Below are 25,175 nucleotides of genomic sequence, written 5' to 3' on the forward strand. Positions count from 1 at the left end.
ATCTTATGTTGGTCAGGGTCCTCTACAGAGGTGATTCTGTCCATCCCATGTTCTATTTCTATCCAGAACTCCATTACGTACAGAGATGCTTAATAGTTGAATATGAGGGAGGGATGACCCCCCTCCACTCCTCTCTCTGACATACGACACAGACACGTCTTATCATCTTTCACTCACATGGGTGGGGTCTTTATTCGTTTCGGAGATGATTGCTTTATGGTTAGGCAGCCCCTCGTTCGAGGCTATAACTAGAAGGAACACATCGTATCGATGCCTGGGAACAGATTGGTTTACCTTTCTCTCCTGCTGCTCATCCGCCAGCCCTGCACACACAAACACACTCTCACTCACACACACTGACTCACCAACCATGCAGGATGTTCACTATGGCGACACAGCCAACATAAAAGCTCATTTCCAATTGTGCAATATTTTATTTGCATGTCATGGCCAATGACTCATTTCAGGTGTTCCTTCTCCCATAATACTTAAGCAGTCTGGTTTATATGACAAGTTGATTTATGGCTGATATAGTCAGATCAGCGGGGCGATGACTGACATGAGACAGAGACACGTGCTCGCAACTGAAAAAAACAGTACTACATGTTTACAGTGTCAGAGCCAACGGCAATGGGCGGATCTGCCAAGCATGATCTGAGAATATGAGAGCGCCATCTGCAGGTCGTACCTATAACTGAGGCATCACTCTTTGGTATGAACATAGGGTCGATCATATTTTGGGTCGAAGTGGACCTGAAGATTGTGTTCGGGGTCGCTCTGTGTTTAAATGAATATCATTTGATGGAAAGATTAATGAAGGCTTTGATGAAACAGTAACTATTTAAACTGTTCTGTCTACTGACAAAGGATGTATCGAAATCGAAAGATCCATCAAAATGAAGGGCCATCACTTTTCCAGTACACCATACTTTATTCCCCAAAAATGTTTGGATATCTCGCCCTCTGGTGTCTAAGTATGTATCCTGTATCTTATTATAATCCATTTGTCCATCAGATGACTGCATTTTGATACATTTTTTTACCTGTACTTCAGTCTGCTCCTTGCTATGTGTGTGTTGGCCAGTTAAGAAAATCCGATCAAAAGATCCTCCTGCCTTTTTGTTCGCATAGGACAAATAGTAAAAGCTCTTTTCAAGCATGTCAATTTCCAACTATTCCTAACAAAGGTCACTGTGTGTTTTTGTGTTATTACAGGAACGCCAGTGAATCGTATTCCCATCATGGCCAAGCAGGTCCTGGATCTGTACATGCTCTACAGGCTGGTGACAGAGAAGGGCGGCCTGGTGGAGGTCATCAACAAGAAACTGTGGAGAGAGATCACTAAGGGACTCAACCTGCCTACCTCAATCACCAGTGCAGCCTTCACCCTACGCACACAGTCAGTACAAACACACACACACACACACACACACACATACACACACACACACACACACACACACACACACACACACACACACACACACACACACACACACACACACACACACACACACACACACACACACACACACACACACCACACACACACACACACACACACACACACACACACACACACACACACACACACACACACACACACACACACACGGGATCACACCTCTGGTTGTTTTAATTGGATCTGTGTTATTTGTGTGTTTGGTATATTTGGATCCACACTGGCAGTGACAAGCCATAAGGGCCTATTAACAAAGTGAACAATAGAGTTCCACAGTGACGCGTCCTTGACACACATTTAAGAGACGGATCACGTTTTGTTCAGTCGGATAATCTCCACATGTCTACCCTACTTTTATAATAATAAAAGTAGGGTAAGGTTATGACCCCTAGTAGGGTTATAAAAAGAGAACAAAACGTGATCCGTCTCTTAAATGTGTGTCAACCACAGACCTTATTTCGAGCTATTTTCCAAAATCCTATGGAGAAATTGCGCAGCTTACTTCCGGGTTTTAGGACGCGTCACTGTGGCACTCTATTGGCTTATGTTTAACAAAATGCTTTCGTCCATTACTCTCATTCCTAGAACCAGTTTTCTACTGCTCAGCGATTTCAATAACTCCTTTGTTTTAAGTCACTCTCTGTAGTTGGTCCATATAGCAATGTACTTCGTTACATTTTGGAAACTTATCAGAGAAGAATAGTTGATATGAAAGAAGCAGAGACCATTGGTCATACAGTTGACAAGTGGTTTAGCCCACCCAAAATAGTTTTTTCCTGACAATTTTTCACCAACAAAAATGTTAAAGCTTTATACTGTATGTATGTTATAAGAACTAATTGAATTTTCAGCAGTAGGTTAAAGCTTGGCGCATCCCTGCGTTAACAGGCTTTTAGTGAAACATAAATACATTGTACTCCTTTCAGATACATGAAGTACCTGTACCCATATGAATGTGACAAGAGGAGTCTGAGCAACCCCAACGAGCTCCAGGCAGCCATCGACAGTAATCGGCGGGAGGGCCGGCGGCAGAGCTTTGGCAGCTCCCTCTTCACATACTCGCCCAACGGGACCCCTACCATGCTCTCCTCGCCCAAACTCCCATCAGCCAGCGTTGGCCTGACGATGGGCACCAACGGAGCCTCGCTGATCCATAACCACAAGATCAAGAAAGGTGAGATTCGTTTAGAAACTCACATGATGTGTGATGTTTAAAGACTTTGGAAGGATGAAAGATAATATTTTGAGTGGTAAGACTTAATTACTCTATTTTGTATGACTGGGGATAGTTCTTTTTTAAGTTAGGAAAACTAAGTAGTCCTCATCCTTACCATTTAACAGGAATGGCCTTGCTGTCCTCTCTTCTGTAAGACATCTTAAACACTAACATACTATCTCAGATAGGCTTTTTATATAAGTGTGTTTATGGTTTATATCTTGCCCATCATATTTAGTACTTTTTCAATCAAAATAACCCTTCTCCCCTTCGCTGTGGTGTCTGGCTAGAAGAGGACGTAGGCCACTCTCTGATGGGGCTCAGTATGGCTCGTCTGACAGCGGGGGCGCTGCAGGGGAACACGATGGGGGTGATGCAGGCGGCGGCCGCTCAGGCGACAATGGCCGCTCAGATGGCGGCTCTGGAGCAGCTCAGGGACAAACTGGAGGCCGGAGAGCCACCAGAGAAGAAGATGGCGCTGCCGGCAGAGGAACACCAACGACTGCTGCAGAGAGCGCTGCAACACAACCTGCTGGCCATGACCGCTCAGTTACCCATGAACATCCGCATCAACAACCAAGGTACTGACTGAGGTGGAGCTTCTGATACATTCAGTCAAACTAATCATACAGTCAGACATGGTTTTTCATATTACATGAGGAAGCCTGTGAAATTCTTCCACTTTCTAATCATATAAAGATAAAAGACAAAAGTTGAACTAGCCTTCCTAAATCTGCTGACGGTTGTAATCAAGTATTTCTTGAAAATGATTTTACCCATAAGAATAGATGGTTGACTACACTTGATTCAATATGCAATAAAATCAAAGTACTTCTATTTTTGCACTTCTCGCTACTTTTACGTTAAGTCATGAATTAAGACCAGTTTGAGAACAATATCATTATTGTATTAATTGAATCTAATGAATCAACTAGTAATTCAGTACTTTTACTTCTACTTGAGTGAATCCACCACAGCTTAAATAAATAAAACTGTCATTTCTTGATAGCTGATAAAAGTAGAACTCATCTTTGGTCTGACAACATAATAAAATTGTAGCTCTGTTATATTAAAAAAGCGTTAATTCCGTCAGACTGAAGATCTGTACAGGGGGTATTGGTTCAACAGACATCAATATATACAATTAAACACATAAGAATACCATTTTATCCCCTGGTGATTAATGACATTGCCTCGGGGCAACATGTGCATGGATAAAGGAAGGAAATCCATACTCATGTATTAAGAATTAACATAATCAATCGGCACAAAGTATGATCTTCCAGACAGATCTACCTCAGAACAACATTTTAAAATAATCCACAATAATGGAAGAAGGTGCATATCAATAATACCACATCTGCTGTGGATTTTACATTTCATTGTTTTTCCTTAGAATTTACACAAGCTGGATTCTACACCCTCTCCCTCTTCCTGGCAGTTAGTTTCTCAAGCCATTGTTGTCATCTCACCACACACCACAGCAGCCGACAGGGAGGAAGTAACCCACAGCAGGCCTATATGTTGACCTGTTTAGCTTATAGGAGCAGCATGCATACATACAGTGCATGAGTGTGTGTGACTGAGCGGGGATTCCCTTCTGCCGGCTGACACTTTGATCTTATAGCCGAGTTTCCTTGGTTACTGTCTATCTGATTGAGCACGCAAACAGTTTCTCAGTACTGATAATACAGGTGACTTCAGAGGAATTTTAAGGTTTTGCAAGTTCACACACAAAGTTCCAACTTTGAATACCCAGATGTAAAATATAGCACACATAGATCTTGAAGATAAAGTTCACTTAATTAAATAGCACCAATTTATGTTGGCTATATCAAACATGCGGATGTCAATGCCTGTTGGCGCTGTTGGTTTTGGACAGTTGAGGGAAGTCAACTCTGGACTGCTTCTACAAGAACATTTAATGGCCGAAATATTGCCTAGAATTTTCATTCAGGATTTGTTGTAATGGACGTACAAATTCCCACTTTTAATAGAAATACATTTTAATCAAAGTTCCTATAAGGGGGAAGCCAGGTTGGACAGATAGGTAAACATATGTCAAACAGTAGGCCAATGAAGGAGCCTAAATGCAGTTTATTAGTATAAGTAAATAGCATGCAAAAATATAAGTTACATTACATTACATTGCATTTAGCTGACGCTTTTATCCAAAGCGACTTACAATAAGTGCATTCAACCAAGAAGATACAAACTTGAAGAAAATAGAATCATATAAGTACATCAGGTTTCATAAAGCCAAAACATTTCAAGTGCTACTCAAGTTAATATGTAAAACAACAGTGATTGTAAGAAACTTATTTTGAAGTACAAACTTCAGCTAAGATACGTCACAAACATACCTACTTTAACCAGAATTATGATATTTTCTTTGTTTAACATATTGTAATTTTAGCACATCTTGTGCCACCATCATGTAATGGGGTGTAATTGTTTTGTTTGTTTGTCTCCCTCACAGAGAGCAGGCAGAACTCGGCCCTGAACCTCACCACCAACGGCACAGGCAGCATCAGCATGTCAGTGGAGCTCAACGGCGTGATGTACACCGGTGAGTAACACTGTCATGTGACACACGGGATCCCTGCTTATCACTAAATAGTAAATATAAACTTGATATACCATCAGAAAATAGGGCTGTACCAAGGAGTGCAAGCTTCATTCATAAAGTTGACTTTATTTCTGACTCAAAAAGACAGAAATAAATTAAATATACAAATATAACAAATCTCTCTTTAAATGTGTTGTCATGGGTTGTTAAAGATTAATTGTAAGACCTTAATATAGATTAACATTTACAATTCAGTACAGCCCTTTCAGGGACATTCATTGAGTTGATCAGTATTTGTTCAGATAAAGACTGGAAACTGGAAGAATGTGTTTATTTTTAGCCTTGTACAAAAAACTGATCACAAAGGGGAAGTGATCTGTTGTAAATATTTCTTGTTGTCACTGTATGATTGTCAGGTTTGGTAAAAGCAATGGCGTCATTTCAACTTTATGAAATTCTCTTGGTTTCCCAGTCTTTTGTTTAATTTCATGTCGAGTTTCGTTGCTGAAATATATTCTGTATTTTGAACCGTATTTTCTGTTAATCTTTTCTGTGCAGGCGTTCTTTTTGCTCAGGCAGCAGCAGGGGCAGCTTTGTCCGGTGCAGTCGGATCGTCCGTCTCCAACAAGACGGTCAGCAGTCGTGTTGCTCCAGCGCAGCACCAGAACACACCTACCTCAACCTCAAGCAACCCGTTGTCTTAATAAACCCCAGCCTTTTTTTTTATTTTAAATTACCACGCTAAGTAAAGCCAAAACTCAACCTCATTTTCTACATAATCTATGCCAAAAAGAGAAGAACCATTAACTGTACAGAGAGACTCAAACTGAAACTCAGATCACTTGAATTACACTATCTCAGGTTTTCTCTCACCAACTCACCTCTTTTGTTCTTCATAGCCAAAATTATTGCGGGGAGAAAACAAAGAATATCTCAACTGAGAGCCAGTATATGCTAAACAAATATGTATGCACAATCTGTGAATTATTTATTTCTGCATAAATGTACAGATTATTGGAGAACAAAAGAGAAGGTAATAACTAGGAAGGGTAATGCACTGTTTACACACAAACACAGCTACTGATTGACAGCAATGTTTTATCCTCTAGGGGGTAGATTCTTTTATTTTATTTTAACTTTTTGTTGTTATTGTTATTCTCTTTACTGTGTTTTATCATTTAATTTTAAATCTTTAACAATCCTCTCACTGCAGGAAAAAAATATATTTAGAATTATATTAAAAAAAAAGATAATATGAATATTCTCTATTTTTAATCAGAAAAGCTTTTTCTTCAGGGCATATAACAATGTACCATTGTGACCTCATTTTGTGTAAAACCTTTTTCGCAAGGCAGCCATTTTGGATCTCTATTAGGGAGATTGCGGTCGCTCCTGTTGTGTACCGAGATACACATCATATTAGTGCACAGATTCTCCAGTGAAACAAAATGTAAACCGCATCTCAAGAGTGGTTACAATGCTACATAGCTATTGAATGCTCTGAAGCTGTCGTGCTTCTCCCGTTACAGCTGGATAATGTTTTTATCCAAATCCTGCTTGTTGACATAAGGCCAGTTTAATGTATATCTGTGCCAATCTTGCAGGTATTTTGTGAGTTAGCTTTGAGTTCAAAATGGCTGTTTTGTAAGAGTAAGGTCAGTTCGGCAGGCGGGGATATGAACTCTTAGTCTTTCTTTTACCCTCGCCGCAGCTAACACGCTGGACTTTCGGAGCCTCAGTAGCGTCCACACAGACTGTTGCTGTTTGGGGTTCAGATTGTATGTGAATAATAACTATTTTCGACTGCTCTCAGGTGTCTGATGCTCATCGCTTTGTACAATATCTTGACAAAGCCAGAGCAATGCTTTTCAACATCTTTCTCTGCAGAAAGATCGATTTTCATCTTGTTTTTCTTACTTGGCCTTCTAGTGGAGTGATTGTCTTAAGGTCATATGCATGCCTGTATTTGTAGATAAAGCCTTTCAGCGATCAGGAATGAGGCAGGTAAACTGTGGTTTCATGCTTTTAAATCAAAGGAGTCGTGTATCCACTAAATCCCTATCATTGTGGAGACACTTACATGGACAATCAGGTGTTATGTTAGCTTAAATCTGATTTGTTGTTGTTGTATTATAGTTAACAGATGCTTTTATTTTTATTTCAGCTTTGTGTTTTGCATGACTTAGTGCTTCTTCTGATCCAAGTGCTTCTTATCCTGTGCTGTGACAGGGACCAGGTCTCCTTGGCTGTCAAGGATATTACAGAGAATGTCTTGTGATCCTTTGACTGTTTTTAGATGTTGTTTAATTAGGGCTTTGACAATGTGATCTCAGAGGTAATTGTAGCTGCAGCTGAGCACCCGCTTGTGTCTTAGTGTTTCTATCAACACTTGCTGCAGTGAGATTTGTAAAAAGTTAAATCCGCCACAGTGAAGATACCATATCATTCACGTAAAGTTGTGTTTCTGCCATTTAAAGTAGATCAATCATTCAGCTTTTAGAATTTGAACCTGTGCTACCTCTCTGGACTGTTAAAGATTGTTACTCTACCCCCACCAAAAGCAGCCTCATTCCTACTGACGTTAGGAAGTAAATCAGGCTTTGTATGTGGGTTCTGTTCTGAGGCCTTAACACAGCATGAGAGGACCAGAGAGTCAGCAGTACCTCCGTCTAATCACTTTTTACTGTTCCAGTCAAATATCACCAGATGGCTGTCGCGGCTTTGATTTTGGACGTGCCCCTCAATGGGAAATCACCACCAGCTGCTACACAAACACAGACTAGTTTTGAAAAGTACTCTCCATACTCTGACAGCCAACAACTCTCTTTCAGAGTCACATACAATAATTAAATGTTGTCTTTAAGATGGTAAAATAGTGAGGATTGTCCTAGTTTTGTTACCTTCTAGAAAAGACAAGTGAAGGTTTAGTTTGATTTACAACTTTTGTCAAAGGTAGAACTGGAAGCAGAGACAGGATCTCATTGGTTGATCTCAACGAAGTGGAAAACCACAGACTTTGTTTACAAGCCTTTTTGCCTTTATTCCAAAAAAAACAACTAACTGTTGACATGACCGATGATAATGAATATTCCACTTTTACTCCCGTCAACATTTTGAAATGTAAGCTTTTCTTTTGAGCATGCCTCTCTATCTCAGTTTGTATTCAATGATCTTAAGCTGGCAAAATACCATGTGTTGCAAACTGCAGAAGATCCCAAATTGGGACGCATATTCTACATTTGCTGTATGCGTATCTAATGGATGCTAAAAGGCAGAATAATAGCACAGTCAAACATGTCTAAATCGGAAATTGCTACATTGGGAATAAGGCTTAGTGACGAAAGAGTCTTACGGGTCAATAGTGTCACCACCTACAGGAAGAAAGTGCTCCTGCTGCATCGATGCCGTTTTGCTTGTTAGTGTTTTTGAGGTTTACATTTGTGCATATGTACCACCTGTCAGCTAAAGTAACTTGTTAGGAACTGGCACATGTTCACAATGGCATCTCAGCTCCCCCAGCCAAGGCCTTGCAACACACACAATCACGCACACACACTACACAGGACTGAGGCAGAGGACGCTGGGGTCGTCACACTGTAAACAGACGTTTGAATAACATTGGAGAATTATGCGGCTCACTAACCTTTAATGGCTATTTAATAATCTTGTGTCCGCATGTGGCTGTTTGGCATTAACTGTTAGCTGTTAATCATAAATAAAAAATAAGAAAAGTATAGTTTGACTACTCAATAGAAAAAACTTTGTATTTCAAGTGTGACGAGAAAGCTCGTTTGAAATGCAAAAACCTCAAAAACGCAAATATAAAAAAGAAGACTTGCGACAGCCTTTTCTCACTATTATCAGTCTAATGCTACTCTTTAGATCCAACCACCTACAGTCAACTCATCAGATTAAATCATTTTTAGATTAAGATTTTGTGATTTCGGATAAGGAATCATAGCCCATGATTGATTAATGTTCAGGTTCTTTATGTAGATTTGTCATAGATGAATTTGTATTCCTACAGTACAAATGTACATATCAAACAGGCAGTTCCATCTGACTTCTTCTTAGCATGCAGCAGGCATATCTGATGTGTGTCTTTATTCTCCGTTATTGTTTAAGATATGGCTATTGAATTATGTATATGGTATAACAAGCTCAATTACCAATATTTTAGAGCATCAAAAAAGTTTGTTTGATTCCAGAAAACTGGAGAAAGTAGATTTCAATTTAAGTAAAGGCTTTTTCACCAGCTACCTTTAACTGGCCGATCGAAAGTCATCACAATTTGGTGTTTCATAGAGTTTAATAGGGATAAAGTATGATGTCAAGAATTCCCATTCTGGTCTTAACTCAGTTTTCAGTCAGTTTCTCCTCGATTCCCCCGTTAAGGCAACTGTTCATTTCATAGATTACCATGTAAACTGATGTTTTTACTTGGTCAATTTGGTAACACGCAGAAGTCCCAGCATGCCTCTCTCTCTGCGTGAGTAGCAGATGTCACAGTTACTGGTGATGGCTGACAATCAAATAGAGACATGCTGTGGCTGAAAGCATTAGTTTAGGGGGGAGGGCCGCTCGAGAGAGCAAAATTCAATCAATACTGATCTAAAGGATCAACTGCTTTCTTAGGTTTTTGACCCTGTGACCTTTTGACCCCCGAGGCAACATTCAGGCACCTGCCCCCTTCAATCGATCCATGTTTATCGTATAAATCTATTGTCTCCCTCTCTGGGATATTTGCATATGAACAGTGGAGGTACTGCAGCTCTCTGTCTTTCTTTCTGTACTGTATGTGCACGGCAGGTCTTGCGTGGTAGCGACAATCAGGAGACATTAACACTGTATACCTCCAAACACTCTGACATCCCTTCAACCACACAGAGCAAGCTTCTACCTCAAGAATAACAAAGCCTTGGCTTCAGCCAAAACAGACTTTTCAAGGTTGTGTTCAAGCAGAAAAATATCATCAAAACGATATTGATGCTGGTTATTAAAGACTATGAAAGAGGTTGTAATGACCACAGACAATAAGATATTAACTTTTGGTTATGAAAGGGAAGTCAGAGATGTTAGTACAGTTCAGGGTTGAGTTCAAGCTTCATCTTCTTTACTGAGAGCTCCCCTCAGTGGAAGGTTTTGTTATGACGCACTATCAGTTCACATTTCCTAAAGGGAAAGGCAAAAAAGGTCTGAGCTAAGTCTGTGAAGATTTATTGTCCTTCATTGTGGACATTTACTGCAAACAAAGGACATATTTAAGTGTTAATTTCTTCATTTTACTACTTAGTGTTTTCTTTTTTAAAGTGACAAGGCCTCATCACTGGACACATTAAGGCTCCACTGAAACAAACTATTTTAGAGGCATATAATTACAGAATTTGTTTACTTATTTAAACCAGTAAACAATCAATAATCAAACATCCTTTCTTGCTTGTTTCTCTTTGCTGGGGTCAAACAGGTTTCTCCATAATTTACAAAACATTGGAGCAAAGTAGCTGTGAAAACTATATCAGTCTTAACTCTGTTCTTTACCAGAGTTTGTTCTGAGTCTGGAGAAGAATTTCTATCAGGTTTTATAGTCAGACTGGTATTTATTTCTGAATGCTACCAGCTGCTTTTTATGTGTCCGTGTGTCTGTAGCCGCTTTGTTTTCTTTCTTTCTTCCTTTTGACAAATGTACATTATTGTGTGGTTATGCAGTTTAAACGCTTGGGTTGATTTCAAAAAGTCTGCTTGTTAGGTGCATTCATGTGCTGTTATACAGATCAGAAAAACAATAACTCCGCTGGACTTATTTTCATCTCACATTTCTTTTTGTCTTGGTGTTTGATTTCCAGTCAATCCAGGAAGGTCGTAAATGTAGTGCTTTACATGGGCTGACTCCCAATCAGCACAAGCCCCTGCAGTCTCTTGTGGTTGGCTTGCTCGCTCTGTCATAGCTTTCAAGTGTTTCACCTTGAAATAGTGCTGCTTTTATTCCCACCTGAGCCTAGCTAAAGAACGTCTTGAAACCAGAGTGTCTTGCATGGAAAACGAAAACTCTGACTCTTGTTCCCACATGTTGCTGACGTGGAAATTCTGCTGGAACATTTACGGGTTAAGGTGCATGTGGGCTTTGGGGGCTTTTGACTCAACATCACCACTGACTTTATCTCCATCAGGGGGACTGTGGACAAGGAAAATTAGAAATAACAAGATGCCTTCTGCTGGGACAATTGTTGTATGAAATAACCTGTATTACTAAGATTCATTAAATAGAATATGTCTGAAATATGGCTTTTTAGGGCTATGCATTATTATATCATGTTCCTACTACCTGTTCTTTCTTTGCTTTTTTTTGGATATGCTATAGCAAACCCGGCACACCGAGATTACCTTTAGAGCAAATTTATTAATATAATGATGATGATGATAAATAATGGGATTATTTTAGGGAAGCATGTGATGTGTGTGTGGGCTTCACGTGTCTTCAAGTTAACTGAAACAGGCTATTGTCTCTTACAACTTCTCAGGAAAATCTACCTCTACCTCCAGTTTTATGCATTTAACCCAGTTTAAGTTACAGTTTAGTGAAAGAGGACTTGAGAGCGGACCCAGGTCTGAAATAACTCCAACATAGTATAGTACCTAATATAGCTTATAATGGCACACCTAAGAGTGTATTACATCAAGTATTGTGGTATATTTATATCCGTTTCCTGGCTGTTAACAAATACAAATACTCTCAGAAAATATATTTGTCACCCTGGTGGGTGTGTGAGAGGTTTATTTTTGACTCTTGGGTCTTTCTCCGTCTCTCTGATTCTCTCTGTGTTACAGGTTGGTAACACTTTAGCTTATTTGAGCATCAACAACAGGGAACCTCCAGTTCAACAGCTTACTAACTACTCAGTACTGCTTTTAGTACCACTGTTTTTCAGTCTGTTCTATTAATGTGTGCTTATTCCTCCTTTTTTATAAATGATTTTTTTTTTGTTGAATGGGATGTTTCCCGGTAACCACGGTAATAGTGAAGTGGCGGCTGGCAATGCAACAGTTTTATTTTTGTTTTCTTTGTTTTTGAAGGGTGAAGAGCTATTATTGCCTATTTACTCATTATGTGTTTGTGTGAATACTTTTATTTTGAATCTGAAATTAATAAAATATCACCTCTCTTTAATGTCACCAGAGTGCCGGATGTTTTTATTGCGTCTTTAAAGGTCCCATGTCATGGCCATTTCTACTGATCATATTTCCATTGTTGAGGTCTACTAGAATAGCTTTAAATTGTGCAATTTTCCAAAATCACATTGGTTTCTCATACAGCATCTCTGGCTTGTTGGAGCTCCTGCCTTCATGCTTCCTGCTTTTTCGTCTTTTGTTTTCTTAGTTATGTTCTCTGTATTTTATGTTTGTGTTATGTGTTATATGTAACGTTGCTGCCTTCTTGGCCAGGTCAGCATTGAAAATGAGATTTTATCTCAATGCTTTTATCTGGTTAAATAAAGGTTAAATAAAAAGAACCCAGGAAGCAAACAATGGAAAATGAGAAATCTCCAACGAGGCGTTTTGGGGCAGCATAGACAGGTATTTTCTGTGTTGGAGTTTTACTCGCTACAGGGTGTACTTTTTTGACTCTGCAGACCGTTTACATGCATAAAAACCTTCATAACACACAAGGGGATGGGTAATAACCGGAAAAGCATGACATAGGCCCTTTAAGATAAGTTACATGAGATAGTTTACTATTAAGGTTTTAAGTATTTGTTTAAAATGTGTTCATCATTTAGGCTCCTTAATAACATTGAAAAAGCACCTCATCAGCTTTTTTACAAATTATTTTAGTAAATATCACTTTTTTAGCCACTTATAATAAGCATTAAATTTGACTATGAATTTATAATTTATGTAATTTACCGATTATAATTGTCTTAGAGTTGTATTTACTTAAAGGTAAAGCATATTGCAAAAATAAACTATCCAAGTTTCCACTGGGAACAAATGTATTCAGATTAAATGTACATTGGCAAGCATTACTTTTAGCATTTTTGACTTTAAGATATGCCATTTTTGCCAATTTCTGTGATGATGTAGCCCTGATAGAGAACAGCAGCTAGAATGTACACATGAGCAATGGCCTCACCCATACTATAGTAACATACACCTCTAGTTTGTGCCATGTTGTTGTATAGGACTAAGTGTAAAAGCTGAAAACACATTTGATTTTAATTGAAAACAATGAGAGATGAGACCAAAAATAAAATGTGTGGAACTTTTTGTTGATGCGTTTACCCAAAAAAGTATTCCATTCCATAATATATATATATATATACATACATTATACATTATATTCGAGAACCTTTTAGGGATCTGACCCAACGCAATTCATAAACATAATACTCTCGAGCCCTGCAACGTGACACCCGCCATAGGTTGACACTGGAGCTTTCTTAAGCGCCGCCCAGTTCCGCTGCCCGCAGTGCTGAACCTATCGCACCCGGCAGATTTGAACACGCTGCTGATCGAGAAGACACGGGGCGGAGCGGGGCGGAGCTACACCCTGAACCCGGACTGCAGGGGGAAATAAAGAAGGGGGCAAAGCGATCGGACTGAAAGCTTAATCACAGTGGACGAGTTTGATGTTTTCTACGTTAAACAGTCCCATTTAAAGAAGTAAAATGAGACTCAGGTCTAAAAAAACCACTACGGCATCCTGCTCGGAGCTGCCGAGAAGCACCCGCCGACGGTCCAACAAAGCGAGACAAACCAGCTTATCATGGACCGAAAGCCCTCTGCAAACCAAGGTAACACAGAGCAGTTTGATACGATTTGTATTCTCAGTAATCTACTTTGTTAAAATAACAAAAATGTCACCTTGTTAGTTTCTGTATTTAGGGCAGTGTGATGTTCGTTACCCGGACGTTGTTTAGCTTGGTGCTAGCTAGTGTTCTCAAATCATAACAGTAGGTGGTGTTGCTAACGCTAGCTAGCTGCTGTTGTGCTAAAGCTGTGCACTACATGTGATCTACTTTACTTAATCAGGGAAGAACAAATTCATATGCTCTTTGACAAAACAACAGTGTTGTTATAATACATTATTGGTTTGCTTGTACCCGAAACTGATGAGCATTACGTTAGCTAGCGTTAAAATGGGAGGATGGCTGATAACGTTCAGGTATACGGTTGCCAGTTGTATTAGGTAACGTTACACCAAGCTCAAAGCTAATACAGCGTAACAACAGCCTTGCAATAACTCTTAACAGCATGAAGCTAGAGGGTTATTCATTTAACGTTCGGAGGTTGTTGTGGGCAGCTGTTCAATTGTATTGCATTAGACGTATTCTAATTGTTTACATATGATCCTTTTTAGAGTTAAATATTGTACAGTGACCCACTTTTTTAGTTTGAATGTGATGGTGTTTTCATATGCATCAGACACTTACGCCCTTATATTTTAAAGGAGCAGGATGTAGTTTAATAAGCAACCAGTGGCATTCAATTCCGTCAATGGATGCTTTAAGACTGCAACATAAATTGTGAGACAGGGTCCCAGTCAGACAAGTAGGTCAAGAGTGAAGACGCACAGGACTCTAGCAATGTGTGTTTGAATCATTTTGTTTAGGAATCAAATGTAGGCATTGCCTGACTCTGGTCCCCCCCAGAGTCAATAGCAGTGATTGGCCCCTGATTGTCAGCACCTGTGAGCATGGGCCCTGCTACAGGGGTCAGTTGGGTTGCGGTCGAATAGTCCAAAATCAGCTCCTAACGTCTATCCCTATCGTCTATCCCTTGACCTCGGAGTGAAACGTCATGGGGTTAAGGGATAGTGGATAGGAGAATTAAAAAGGATTTAGGAGAAGAGACTGCGGTACTTTAGAGAATCCGACTGCACTTTCACTATCCGACGTGTTTATGATGCGCCAGCGGAGGTCATAAATGTGCGTCTGCTGCTGTGGGGAAACTATGGAAACTACAGTTTTCTATACAGCGGACTACAACATGGATGTATAATAAGAACGAGGGACTACTGTAAACTCATCTAGAGACTCTGCACCGTGCTCTGATGCTGTTATTTTATGCTTTATGAACGTGGACAACAGAGAAACATATTCTTCATGACCAAAGTTGGAATTGAAATAAAAAAGGAAAGTGAAACTTATGCTCCTCACCCTCTCCCTCCGGTCCACATTAATACAAATGATCCCAATAGGCCTACGTATGACTGTATGAAAAGATCTTAAAATCAATACAAATGTATTTATTATAAACGTTAGTCCTTAACATCTATCACTGTGTATATCACCATTCAAACATCTTTTAAAAATGGAACAATTAAACCCCACACAACTCAGTAAAGACTGTGAAATGTTGACTTTATTTGATCATTTCAGTAAAAACTAAGGTTCATATTTCTGTTTTTGATTATAATACTGATGAACAAAACAAAGCACTTTGGCAACTTACCACATACGTTTTAAAATGCTTAATAAGTACCGTAACTTTCATGATATCATTTCTCATTCATAATCGGTTGTTTCCGTGAACGGCCGACTGTTGTGTGACGGCAAATGCGGCGGCCGCAAGGCATTGTGGGGCAGCATTTTCTCCTCTCCTTTCGGTTAGGGAGGTCCAGTGGTTCCTAGGCTAAAGGAGGTTATAAAGGAAGTTTGAAACCTCCTTTCCTTTCATTTAGAGAATTCGAACGGCACTTATCATGGCTGCCACTGAGGGCCTTCCGGGTCATTTCACTCCGTTAGGAAGGTTCCTAAGCTAAATGGACTATTCGACCGCAACCCGACTGCACTTTCACTATCCGACGTGTTTATGATGCGCCAGCGGACGTCATAAATGTGCGTCTGCTGCTGCTGTGGGGAAACTATGGAAACTACAGCGGACTATAATAAGAACGACGGACTACTGTAAACTCATCTAGAGACTGCACCGTGCTCTGATGCTGTTGTGTTATGCTTTATGAACGTGGACAACAGAGAAACATATTCTTCATGACCAAAGTTGGAATTGAAATAAAAAAGGAAAGTGAAACTTATGCTCGTCACCCTCTCCCTCCGGTCCACATTAATACAAATGATCCCAATACGTATGATTGTATGAACTTTGAAAAGATCTTAAAATCAATACAAATGTATTTATTATAAACGTTAGTCCTTAACATCTATCACTGTGTATATCACCATTCAAACATCTTTTAAAAGTTGAACAAACCCCACACAGCTCAGTAAAGACTGTGAAATGTTGACTTTATTTGATCATTTCAGTAAAAACTAACGTTCATATTTCTCTTTTTGATTATAATACTGATGAACGTTCAAAACAAAGCACTATGGCAAGTTACCACATACGTTTTAAAAAGCTTAATAAGCACCGTAACTTTCATGATATCATTTCTCGGTCATAATCGGTTGTTTCCGTGAACCGCCGAATGTTGTGTGACGGCAAATTCTGCGGCTGCAAGGCATTGTGGGGCAGCATTTTCTCCTCTCCTTTCGTAAAGGGAGGTCCAGTGAAGCTAAAGGAGGTTATAAAGGAAGTTTGAAACCTCCTTCCCTATCATCTAGAGAATTCGAACGGCACTTATCATGGCTGCCACTGAGGGACTTCCGGGTCATTTCACTCTAAGCTAAATGGACTATTCGACTGCAACCTTGGTGTCTGCTCCAAGAATCGGCATGCCATGTTTGTCTGGGTAGGGGCGGAAAACCAAGTCGCGGCATTATTTGGAGTGAACCCACCAGCAAACTTAAGGCCACGTTTTATGTAACGGTGGATGTCAGAGACCGGTTGCGAAGTGGAGGTCCCAAGAAGACAATTGGGAACCGTAGGCAGTCTTCTACAGGTTTGCAGGACGATATGGCCGACGGCTCTCTGCCCAAACAATCCGGAACAGACCTCACGCAGCCAACCACCGGTCTCATAGGGCTGCCAGGAGGCCTGACATGACTGCCCTTAAACTAATAAATAGCTAAATTGCCAATATGTCTTGTTTCATCAGACCTCAATCATCCAATCAAGAGTCAACAGCAAAAATAAGCTGTTTGGCATTGGCAGAAACTTTTAAACACGACCGCTCTTTTTTCTCTTTGTTCAGCCTTTTGTCTTTCTGAATTCGAATGATAGCACAATTAGTAGTGTTGTTTGTCTGTGTCAAAGACTATGGCTTTATGCATAATGTTGCACAAAGCCACTTCAGTTATTCAGATATTTGGATGTATTTTAGATTATAATACACATTTAATTATGGAGAATTGCCTTAATGATAGCAGTAAAATTGTGAATTACCCTCATTATTCCAACAGTTATAGTGACACTTCAATTACTTTTTTATCTCTTTTTTATTGTGTAGGATACAGAGACCTCGGATAATGACTCCCAATACTCATATGACCAAATCCCACCAATCACAAGGCGACCGCTGCTTCGTGGTCGGACGAGGAAGAGAGCTATCGCGGTCGATGATGGAGAATCTGGTATGAATGGCAGCTTCAAGCTTTTCCAAGGATACTTTTTATTTATAATGTTGTTACACCTGATTTAGCTTATTTCTCGGTCTCTGAAGTCTTACAGGGTTTGCACTCGATTGATCCTAAAAGTCTGACGGCCTTGACCCGTTCTTTTTAAAAATTGCAGCTCAGATTATAGCACAACCAGTAACTGATATTTTTAATCTCTCCCTGTCCACTCACACACTGCCAGCTGTGTGGAAGCAAGCTCTGGTATCGCCCCTCTTGAAAGCTGGTGATCCCACGGAGTTGAATAACTATCGTCCTATCTCAAATCTTTCTGTGTTATCAAAGATTCTTGAGTCCCTAGTTTCTACTCAGCTAAAACTTTTTTTAAATTCACACAACATCCTTAACCCTATGCAATCTGGATTCAGATCAAAGCACAGTACTGTGACTGCCAGTCTGAAAGTCTTGGACGATATTAAGGCTGCTTTGGATAAAAAATCTGTTTGTGTTGCATTGTTTATTGACCTAGCCAAAGCATTTGACACTGTAGATCACCACATTATGTCTAATGTTATGTTGGTGTCTCGTTTCGGTCACAATGCCATTTGCTGGTTTCAGAGTTATCTAACCGACCGCACTCAATGCGTCAGGTTGGGTAGTACTGTCTCTGACCCTGTCACCTTGGAGAAGGGAGTTCCACAGGGCTCTATCTTGGGGCCCTTGCTCTTTTCATTATATGTAAACACTATTTGTAATCAGATGCAATTTTCTACCTATCATATGTATGCTGATGACACTATTGTATACTCGTGTGCTCCTTCTCTGGATATGGCCGTTTCCAATTTCAAATCAGATTTTATCACGCTGCAGCATGCGCTTCTTGATTCTAAACTGCTATTGAACAGTAAGAAAACCAAAGCAATGCTTTTGCTCCCAAGTCAGCGTCCTCCTCTTGCCTCTCCATTGACACCCTTGATGGCGTTTCTGTTGAATTTGTTGATACCTACAAATATCTGGGCTTTTGGTTGGACAGTAATCTGAACTTTAAACACCATATTGAAGTTTTAACAAAGAAATTGAAATTCACTCTTGGCTTCCTTTTCAGATTTAAATGTTGTTTTTCAATTTCATCCCGTAAAAGGTTGGTCTCTGGCTTATTCCTATCCCAGATGGACTACGGTGATACCATTTATAGATTTGCCTGTCCCACTGTTTTGGCCAAACTTGACCCACTTTACCATGCTGCACTGCGTTATATATCAAATGCACCCTATAGGACTCATCATTGCACATTGTATAGCCTAACTGGATGGTCCTCACTTACTATGCGTAGGATGCAGCACTGGTTTTTATTAATGTATAAAGCCATTTTAGGTAAGCTTCCACTCTACATATGTGTCAGATTTGCTCCAGTTTGTGACTCTTACAAACTCAGATCCAGTGCCTGGATACGGTTCCAGGTTCCTACTGTACGGACTGAGGCTGGAAAAAGGAGTCTTTCTTATTATGGTCCTTGGTCTTGGAATGACCTTCAATCACGCCTTAAACTGAGGGCACTTGTCTCTATTTCATGTTTTAAATTGAAGTTGTCTGAAGTCCTCACCACCAGCTGCTCTTGCAGTAACAAGTAGTGTACTTTTTTTATTGTCCTAATGTGCACAATGTAGTGACTTGCTTTTTCGTCTTTTGTTTTCTTTATGTTCTCTGTATTTTATATGTTTGTGTTATGTGTTATGTGTAACGTTGCTGCCCTTCTTGGCCAGGTCAGCATTGAAAATGAGATTTTATCTCAATGTTTTTTATCTGGTTAAATAAAAAATAAAAAATGTTCATTCCTGAGGATATATTCCTTGCACTGCCCCCTGCTCTTTTTTATATTTTCTGACTGATTGTCTTTTTGTTTACTAGATTTGGCCTTCAAGACTCCCATCAGGCCCATCATGCAACGGGAGCGCATTCTGTCAGAGATCAACCCAGTGTCGCCTCGCAATACAACGTCCAAAAACATATACTCGCCCATTGTGCGTTTCCTCACACCCACTAAAGAGAGTGAGTACATGCGCTGACGCTGCAATTCTCTATTCTTTAGAGACTGTAGGGCCATCAATGGATACAGTAAACATACTTATATTAAATAGTAAACATGTTATTGTCCCTTTCATTAACCGTTAATTGTGGAAAAGATCCAGCCATTCCTTCAACGTTTTTTTTTCTTTTCGTATGATGAAAGTGCCTGGTGGAATAAACTTGCTTAACAACCGCAGCATGAATGTACCAGTGTCTTTCTGGTGACTTGTGGTAAATTCCCACCCGGGGTGTATCAAATAAGAAGGACATTGTGGTGAGCTGACAGCCGGAGTTGGTATTGATTGCTTAACGATGAAAAGAACTGAACTCTCAAGCTCTGAATTTTATTTTCCTTCCAGACGTGAAACGTGACGGTTCTGGGGACGTGCTGATGAGCCCAGAACAAGGTGTGTTTGGATTTGGCTCAATTGACCTCTTGTCTGGAGAAGAGGATGAGGACATCTTCAGTCCGTACGTACAAAGCCTTTGTCCAACATAACGTACATTTCAATGTAATTATTAACATTTTTCCGTTTCTAAGAGTGTTGTTTTATTTTCCAGCTCCACATTCATCAAAAACATACCGTCGCAGTCGCAACATTCCCGTCCACAAATCACAGATATTCCTCCCAAGACCAGGAGCACCCCCGAGGCCACGCTGGTGGTCGACCTGGTGAGTTTAATCCTCAGGAGCTTAAAAAAATGTCTTTGTATTTTTTATTAGGAGCCCCATTAGCACTAGCATGAGCATTGGCTATTCTTCCTGGGGTCCTCACACACACACAAAACATACATAAAACAAAACAGCTCATCATCCAATTTTCGCCATCATAAGGTCAAACAAAAAAATACAAATAAGTGTACATAATAATATATACATACCCACAGGCACAGTTCAATTTTACTTTATATTACTGAGAGTATTTTTTAGCTACCTTTTGAAATGTACTTGAGAATTTTCCTGAATGATATGGACAGGTAAAGAATTCCAGCTGACCATGGCTCTGTACATGACTGTTTTCTGTCCCATATTTGATTTAGATTTGGGTAATACGAACCTTCCTTCTATTGTATGTCGTGTTTGATAGTTATGTTGAGCATACTGCGCTATAAACCTTTTAAACATGGAGCTTCAACTTATAAATCAATAAAATATCATATTATGTCCCCTCATTTCAGTAGATGTTTGTAACTACAAAGAACAGAGGCGCTCACACCCGGATTCTATTTTTTATGATTTATTTTTTGATGTACACCACAGGAATGTTGAGATTACTTTGTCGGCTGGGCTGACCTTTTAGCAGGAGTGCTGCTGTCCTGACTCTGAGTTGTTTGTGCTCTGCCTCTGAAGTCCAAATGTAAGTCACATTGATCTGTGCTCTTTCAGGAGGAGACCCTGATGTTCAGCTCTCTGAATGTGATCGAGGAAGCAGAGTTCACCTTCAACACCGCTTTCCAGGACCATCAGTACAAGGTGACCACATGCTGCACGTCTTTGAGTTTGAAGCCCACTGACTGATGATGGAATAGGATATTGGACAAATCAGTTCAGTGCGTTTAGCCCTATAAGAAATGTGTGTAAACCTATTTGTTTATTTTGTCATTATCTCTGGTTTGTTATCAACAGGTCTACATGATCCTACGACCACATGTCAAAGAGTTTCTGCAGGCCATGGCCAAAAACTATGAGGTATGAGTTATTTGATATTAAATTGTCTTGTCATTGATTGGTGTATTTGGCTCTTGAGTTTGTTTTGAGGGAATAAAATGATGTTTTAATATGCAGTAAATCGCTCCTACTTGTCTGATGTTTTCAGATCGTATACAGCCCCTTCTATATGTACTATATGACTACTTTGTCATATTTAACTTTTAATCTGAACCTTTTTTGAAATCTTATCTTTCTGTGTATACTCAACTAAATGTTGTTTTCGTGGGGACTTGACGCCCTGTTGAGTTCTTGTTTGTGAGAAATCGGTTCCAGCTGCTGTCTGTGTTCTGTTCCAGATGTTTGTTTACACATGTGCAAAGAAAGAATACGCAGAGAAGATACTGGACATCCTGGACCCGCAGAGAAAACTGTTTCGGTATGTCTCCATAAGATCTGGGTCCACTTGTGTTTTATAAACTCTTTGCTCGGCAGCGCTCAGGCTGACCTGTCTGTGACTCTGACATCTGCTCAGAAACTTTACATATTCTGCTTGTGGTCTGACTTCTGGTCAGTTTCTCAGTATCAGAGGTTTAGCTGACTCCTACCCTGACTTACACTCTCGCTTTCGATGAGGGCAGTAGAGATTCATTTTATTTTGGCTTCAGGTGGTTGATGTCTCTTAGAAAAGGGATGTAAAGATTAACAGATAATCGACCAAAAGCTCACTTAACAAGAATTTCGAAAAAGGCGTTTGTGCAACAACCCCACTCTGAAAGAAATGCTGCCCTACTTTGTTAGTCTCCTTAAATATTCCTCAAACCCCACTCCTCAGTGAAAGTGGCTTTATTCCAATTTTTTTATAAAAACAGCGTATAAAAGTGTGAGCAATGTGAAATGAGTCCCTACTAGTAGAAGCTACAGATATTTATCTTTTCGACCCGTTTCTCACCTTAACTTTCCAGAGTTTATAGTGAGATATGGATCGTTGTTTAGCTCTGCAGTTCAATATTTTGCTTCATTCTCAGCTCTCAGGCAGTTCAGATATTGTAGGTGACGTGTGCACTGACTTTAAAGTAACAGAGACATTTTCGCCAGGAAATGTAGATTTTTTGAATAATTCAAAAGTGTTTGACTTGTCTGCATTATTGCACTCTTATAAGAAAAGTGAACATTAAATGCATTTGGCAAAGATTGTTGTACTGTTTTGCATTAGATTGTATAGATGTACCTATAAAGTGGCCCCTGATTATCTAGGAGGGAGAGAGGCAGACAAGGACGTCTTGCACATACCATCCTAACACCGGGTTTTAAACGTGTTGCATTCTCTTGCAGACATCGCCTGTATCAGGACGACTGTGCCTGCGTCCTCGGACACTACATCAAAGATCTCGGCGTTCTCGGGAGGGATCTCGCCAAGACGGTTGTTCTGGACAACGCCCCCCACACATACCCGTACCATGTAAGCACTGTGATTTCAGATGTGATGCTGTGTCTTTTCCATTGCTGTTAATGGGCAGGGCTGCTGAGATGCTGCCTTCTTTTCTAATCTGCAAGTCCAATGACAGAAACTAAATCACGAGAGGAGTTTGTCTCAGTACTTTTTTAACTGAAGACAATAGGGAAGAGTGTAGAATATCATCAGACTTGTCTTTTGAATAACATCAAAAACATTATATATTATTGTTTTTTTATCAGAGTGAAAAGAAATAGAAGACCTTATTCATTTAAATTGTGGGTGGTTTGCAGCTGATGAACACGATACCCATCAAGAGCTGGTCCGGGGAGCCAGAGGACCGAGAACTGCAGAAGCTCGTCCCCTACATGGAGAAAATGTCTGCAGCGGTAAGTCTGTCCTCTTATCAGCTTTATGATTATTACGTATTACATACATTCATACTGACACACCAGTGTTTTTCAGATCCTATGAATGGGGGATTGAAGTTAGGGATCTGCATTTCAAGCAAAATAACTATGTGATAATCACTACTACATCAATGATTTCAAACTTGTTGGAACATTGAACAGACAAACTTTTTAACAAACTTCCCAGCTGAGACTATTGGACACACAAAAAAAAAAAGCACCTGTGGTAAGGGATAAAAGGCAAACTAAGTTTATAACTTATGCTATGAGAACAATATTTTTTTAAAGACGTGACAATAATCTTATAAACGGTTCACATTTTTTCAAGACACTTCCAAATGTATGACCCATTCTTCATTATAGTAAAGGTTTAAATGTTTTACCAGCTAGAAGTGTTAGATGTCTAGGGATGCAGCAAACTTTGTAGAGAGTCAGATTGTTAGAGAAAAGTTTAAATTCCTCAAATGTATTTGCAATGTTGAAGAATTTATCCATAAAGTAGTAGAAGGGTTTAACTATGACCTCAGACTTCCCTGTGTTTTTTATCCCCTCAGTTGTATTCCTCTGATCAGTGCAGCTGCTAGATGTTTCAGTCAGTTGAATAAAGCAGCTGGTTATCTGCAGCAACAGGTTTGTTGTCTTTCCTCCCCGGTTTCATCATTCAGGCCAAATATCTCCTGTTATATTTTTTCAGGAAGATTTTCGGGAGGTGCTGAAGAAGAGGAAGGATCACTTCCACCGGCTGCTGTCGGAGGACTAACAAGACTCCCTCCCCCACTGAACCACTTTAAGTGACTTTCACAGCTCGCGTTTGCTTTCTTATGCTTTGGCTAAAAGCAGTTGGAACTAGCTAACCTTTTGTGGCGGATCGGTATTTCGAACATGCTGCTGGTTGTTCATCACCAAAACTTTGTGTCTCCAAGACTCATTCCACAGGGCAATAAACTGCTGCCCAGTGTTTGTGTATATTTAAAAAAAACTTGAAATATGATTTTTCTTATTTATTAATTATATATCTAATCGACTGCTGTTATCTTTGTATATTTTAGATATGCTTTTTTATGGAATGAAATCACCCTGATTATAAATGGGGGAAATAAAGTTGTCCTGTCACTCACACTTGCTTCACTTCCAGGATGATGCGTTTAATCTGTTTCAGTTCTGGGAAATAATATTTGATTTAATACTAAAGTTTGTCATGAGAGCTGCTTCCCGATGATGATGAAGAGGAGGAAGATGTTAAAATGGACAGCTGTGAATATTTTCATTGAGTTAACTGTGATTAATCAGAATTAAGTCACATTTCTGAGTCATCCTGTCACTGTTAATATTATGAAATAATACATATTCCACAGGACAGCCTGAACCCGGTATACATCCTCTGCTGGTTTGTCAGAAACTCATGTCAGGTATTTTATTTTGGGTTTATCATAACTGAGTGTTTCAGCTGTGTTTCTGAGCAGTAGTTCTAATGTGGTTCCTGTTGCTGAACAAATACAACTCTTCACTTCCTGTGCAGCAGGAAAGAGCCACCAGTGTCGGGTTCAGGAAAGCAATTGGCAGAGATGTGGGAATCAGGTGTCATCACTTTGCAGCTTAAGGTTGTGGTAATACAGAAATAATATTCACTTTCTTACTTTTCAAAGAAGACATGGATCTAATGTTCTTTGCTGCAGCGGACGACTCCTTAAGAACAGCATAATACGTTTTTGTTTTTTAAATTATAGCTTTATTTAACAGATTTGCTATATTATAGTGATATAGAAATACTTAAGAAAAATGAATTCCTTCTTTAGACTATAAAATCTAACGTAAAAGGAAGCCTCGGGACACCAAAGGTCTTGTATTTTTTCAGTTGCTATTTCAAAACATGATGTTAAACAGAAAAGCTTCCC

General features: G+C 39.7%; 2 protein-coding genes across 3 annotated transcripts in view; both read left to right on the forward strand.

Annotated features, from left to right (window-relative positions):
• arid3a (AT rich interactive domain 3A (BRIGHT-like)) overlaps nt 1–12,417 on the forward strand; it is a 46,297-nt gene extending 33,880 nt beyond the window's left edge. Inside the window, exons 5-9 of one of the 2 annotated variants that reach the window (XM_034146936.1) lie at nt 1,216–1,399; nt 2,389–2,636; nt 2,969–3,259; nt 5,158–5,247; nt 5,806–12,417. In XM_034146936.1, the coding sequence (XP_034002827.1) occupies nt 1,216–1,399; nt 2,389–2,636; nt 2,969–3,259; nt 5,158–5,247; nt 5,806–5,951 (959 nt within the window). In that variant the 3' untranslated portion in view covers nt 5,952–12,417. The remainder of the gene's footprint in view (nt 1–1,215; nt 1,400–2,388; nt 2,637–2,968; nt 3,260–5,157; nt 5,248–5,805) is intronic. The other variant, XM_034146938.1, reaches the window with a different exon arrangement.
• A 1,358-nt stretch (nt 12,418–13,775) lies between these two features.
• Nucleotides 13,776–25,040, forward strand: ctdspl3 (CTD (carboxy-terminal domain, RNA polymerase II, polypeptide A) small phosphatase like 3). Its single transcript, XM_034147223.1, has 11 exons — nt 13,776–14,036; nt 17,594–17,717; nt 19,608–19,748; nt 20,126–20,237; nt 20,328–20,439; nt 21,154–21,240; nt 21,394–21,456; nt 21,774–21,853; nt 22,750–22,876; nt 23,164–23,259; nt 23,975–25,040. The coding sequence occupies exons 1-11, from the start codon at nt 13,911–13,913 to the stop codon at nt 24,038–24,040; spliced, it is 1,134 nt and encodes a 377-aa protein (XP_034003114.1). The 5' UTR covers nt 13,776–13,910; the 3' UTR covers nt 24,041–25,040.
• Nucleotides 25,041–25,175: the final 135 nt, after the last annotated feature.

Source organism: Trematomus bernacchii, unplaced genomic scaffold (assembly GCF_902827165.1).
Source record: "Trematomus bernacchii unplaced genomic scaffold, fTreBer1.1, whole genome shotgun sequence".
In the NCBI taxonomy this organism is placed as follows: domain Eukaryota; kingdom Metazoa; phylum Chordata; class Actinopteri; order Perciformes; family Nototheniidae; genus Trematomus; species Trematomus bernacchii.

Bases quoted from the DNA above. Each gene is read 5' to 3' on its own strand.
- ctdspl3 (XM_034147223.1), top strand. From the start codon at position 13,911: ATGAGACTCAGGTCTAAAAAAACCACTACGGCATCCTGCTCGGAGCTG. The intron at 20,238-20,327 runs GTACGTACAAAG...TTTATTTTCCAG, and splicing joins GATGAGGACATCTTCAGTCC to CTCCACATTCATCAAAAACA. The intron at 22,877-23,163 runs GTAAGCACTGTG...GGTGGTTTGCAG, and splicing joins CCCACACATACCCGTACCAT to CTGATGAACACGATACCCAT.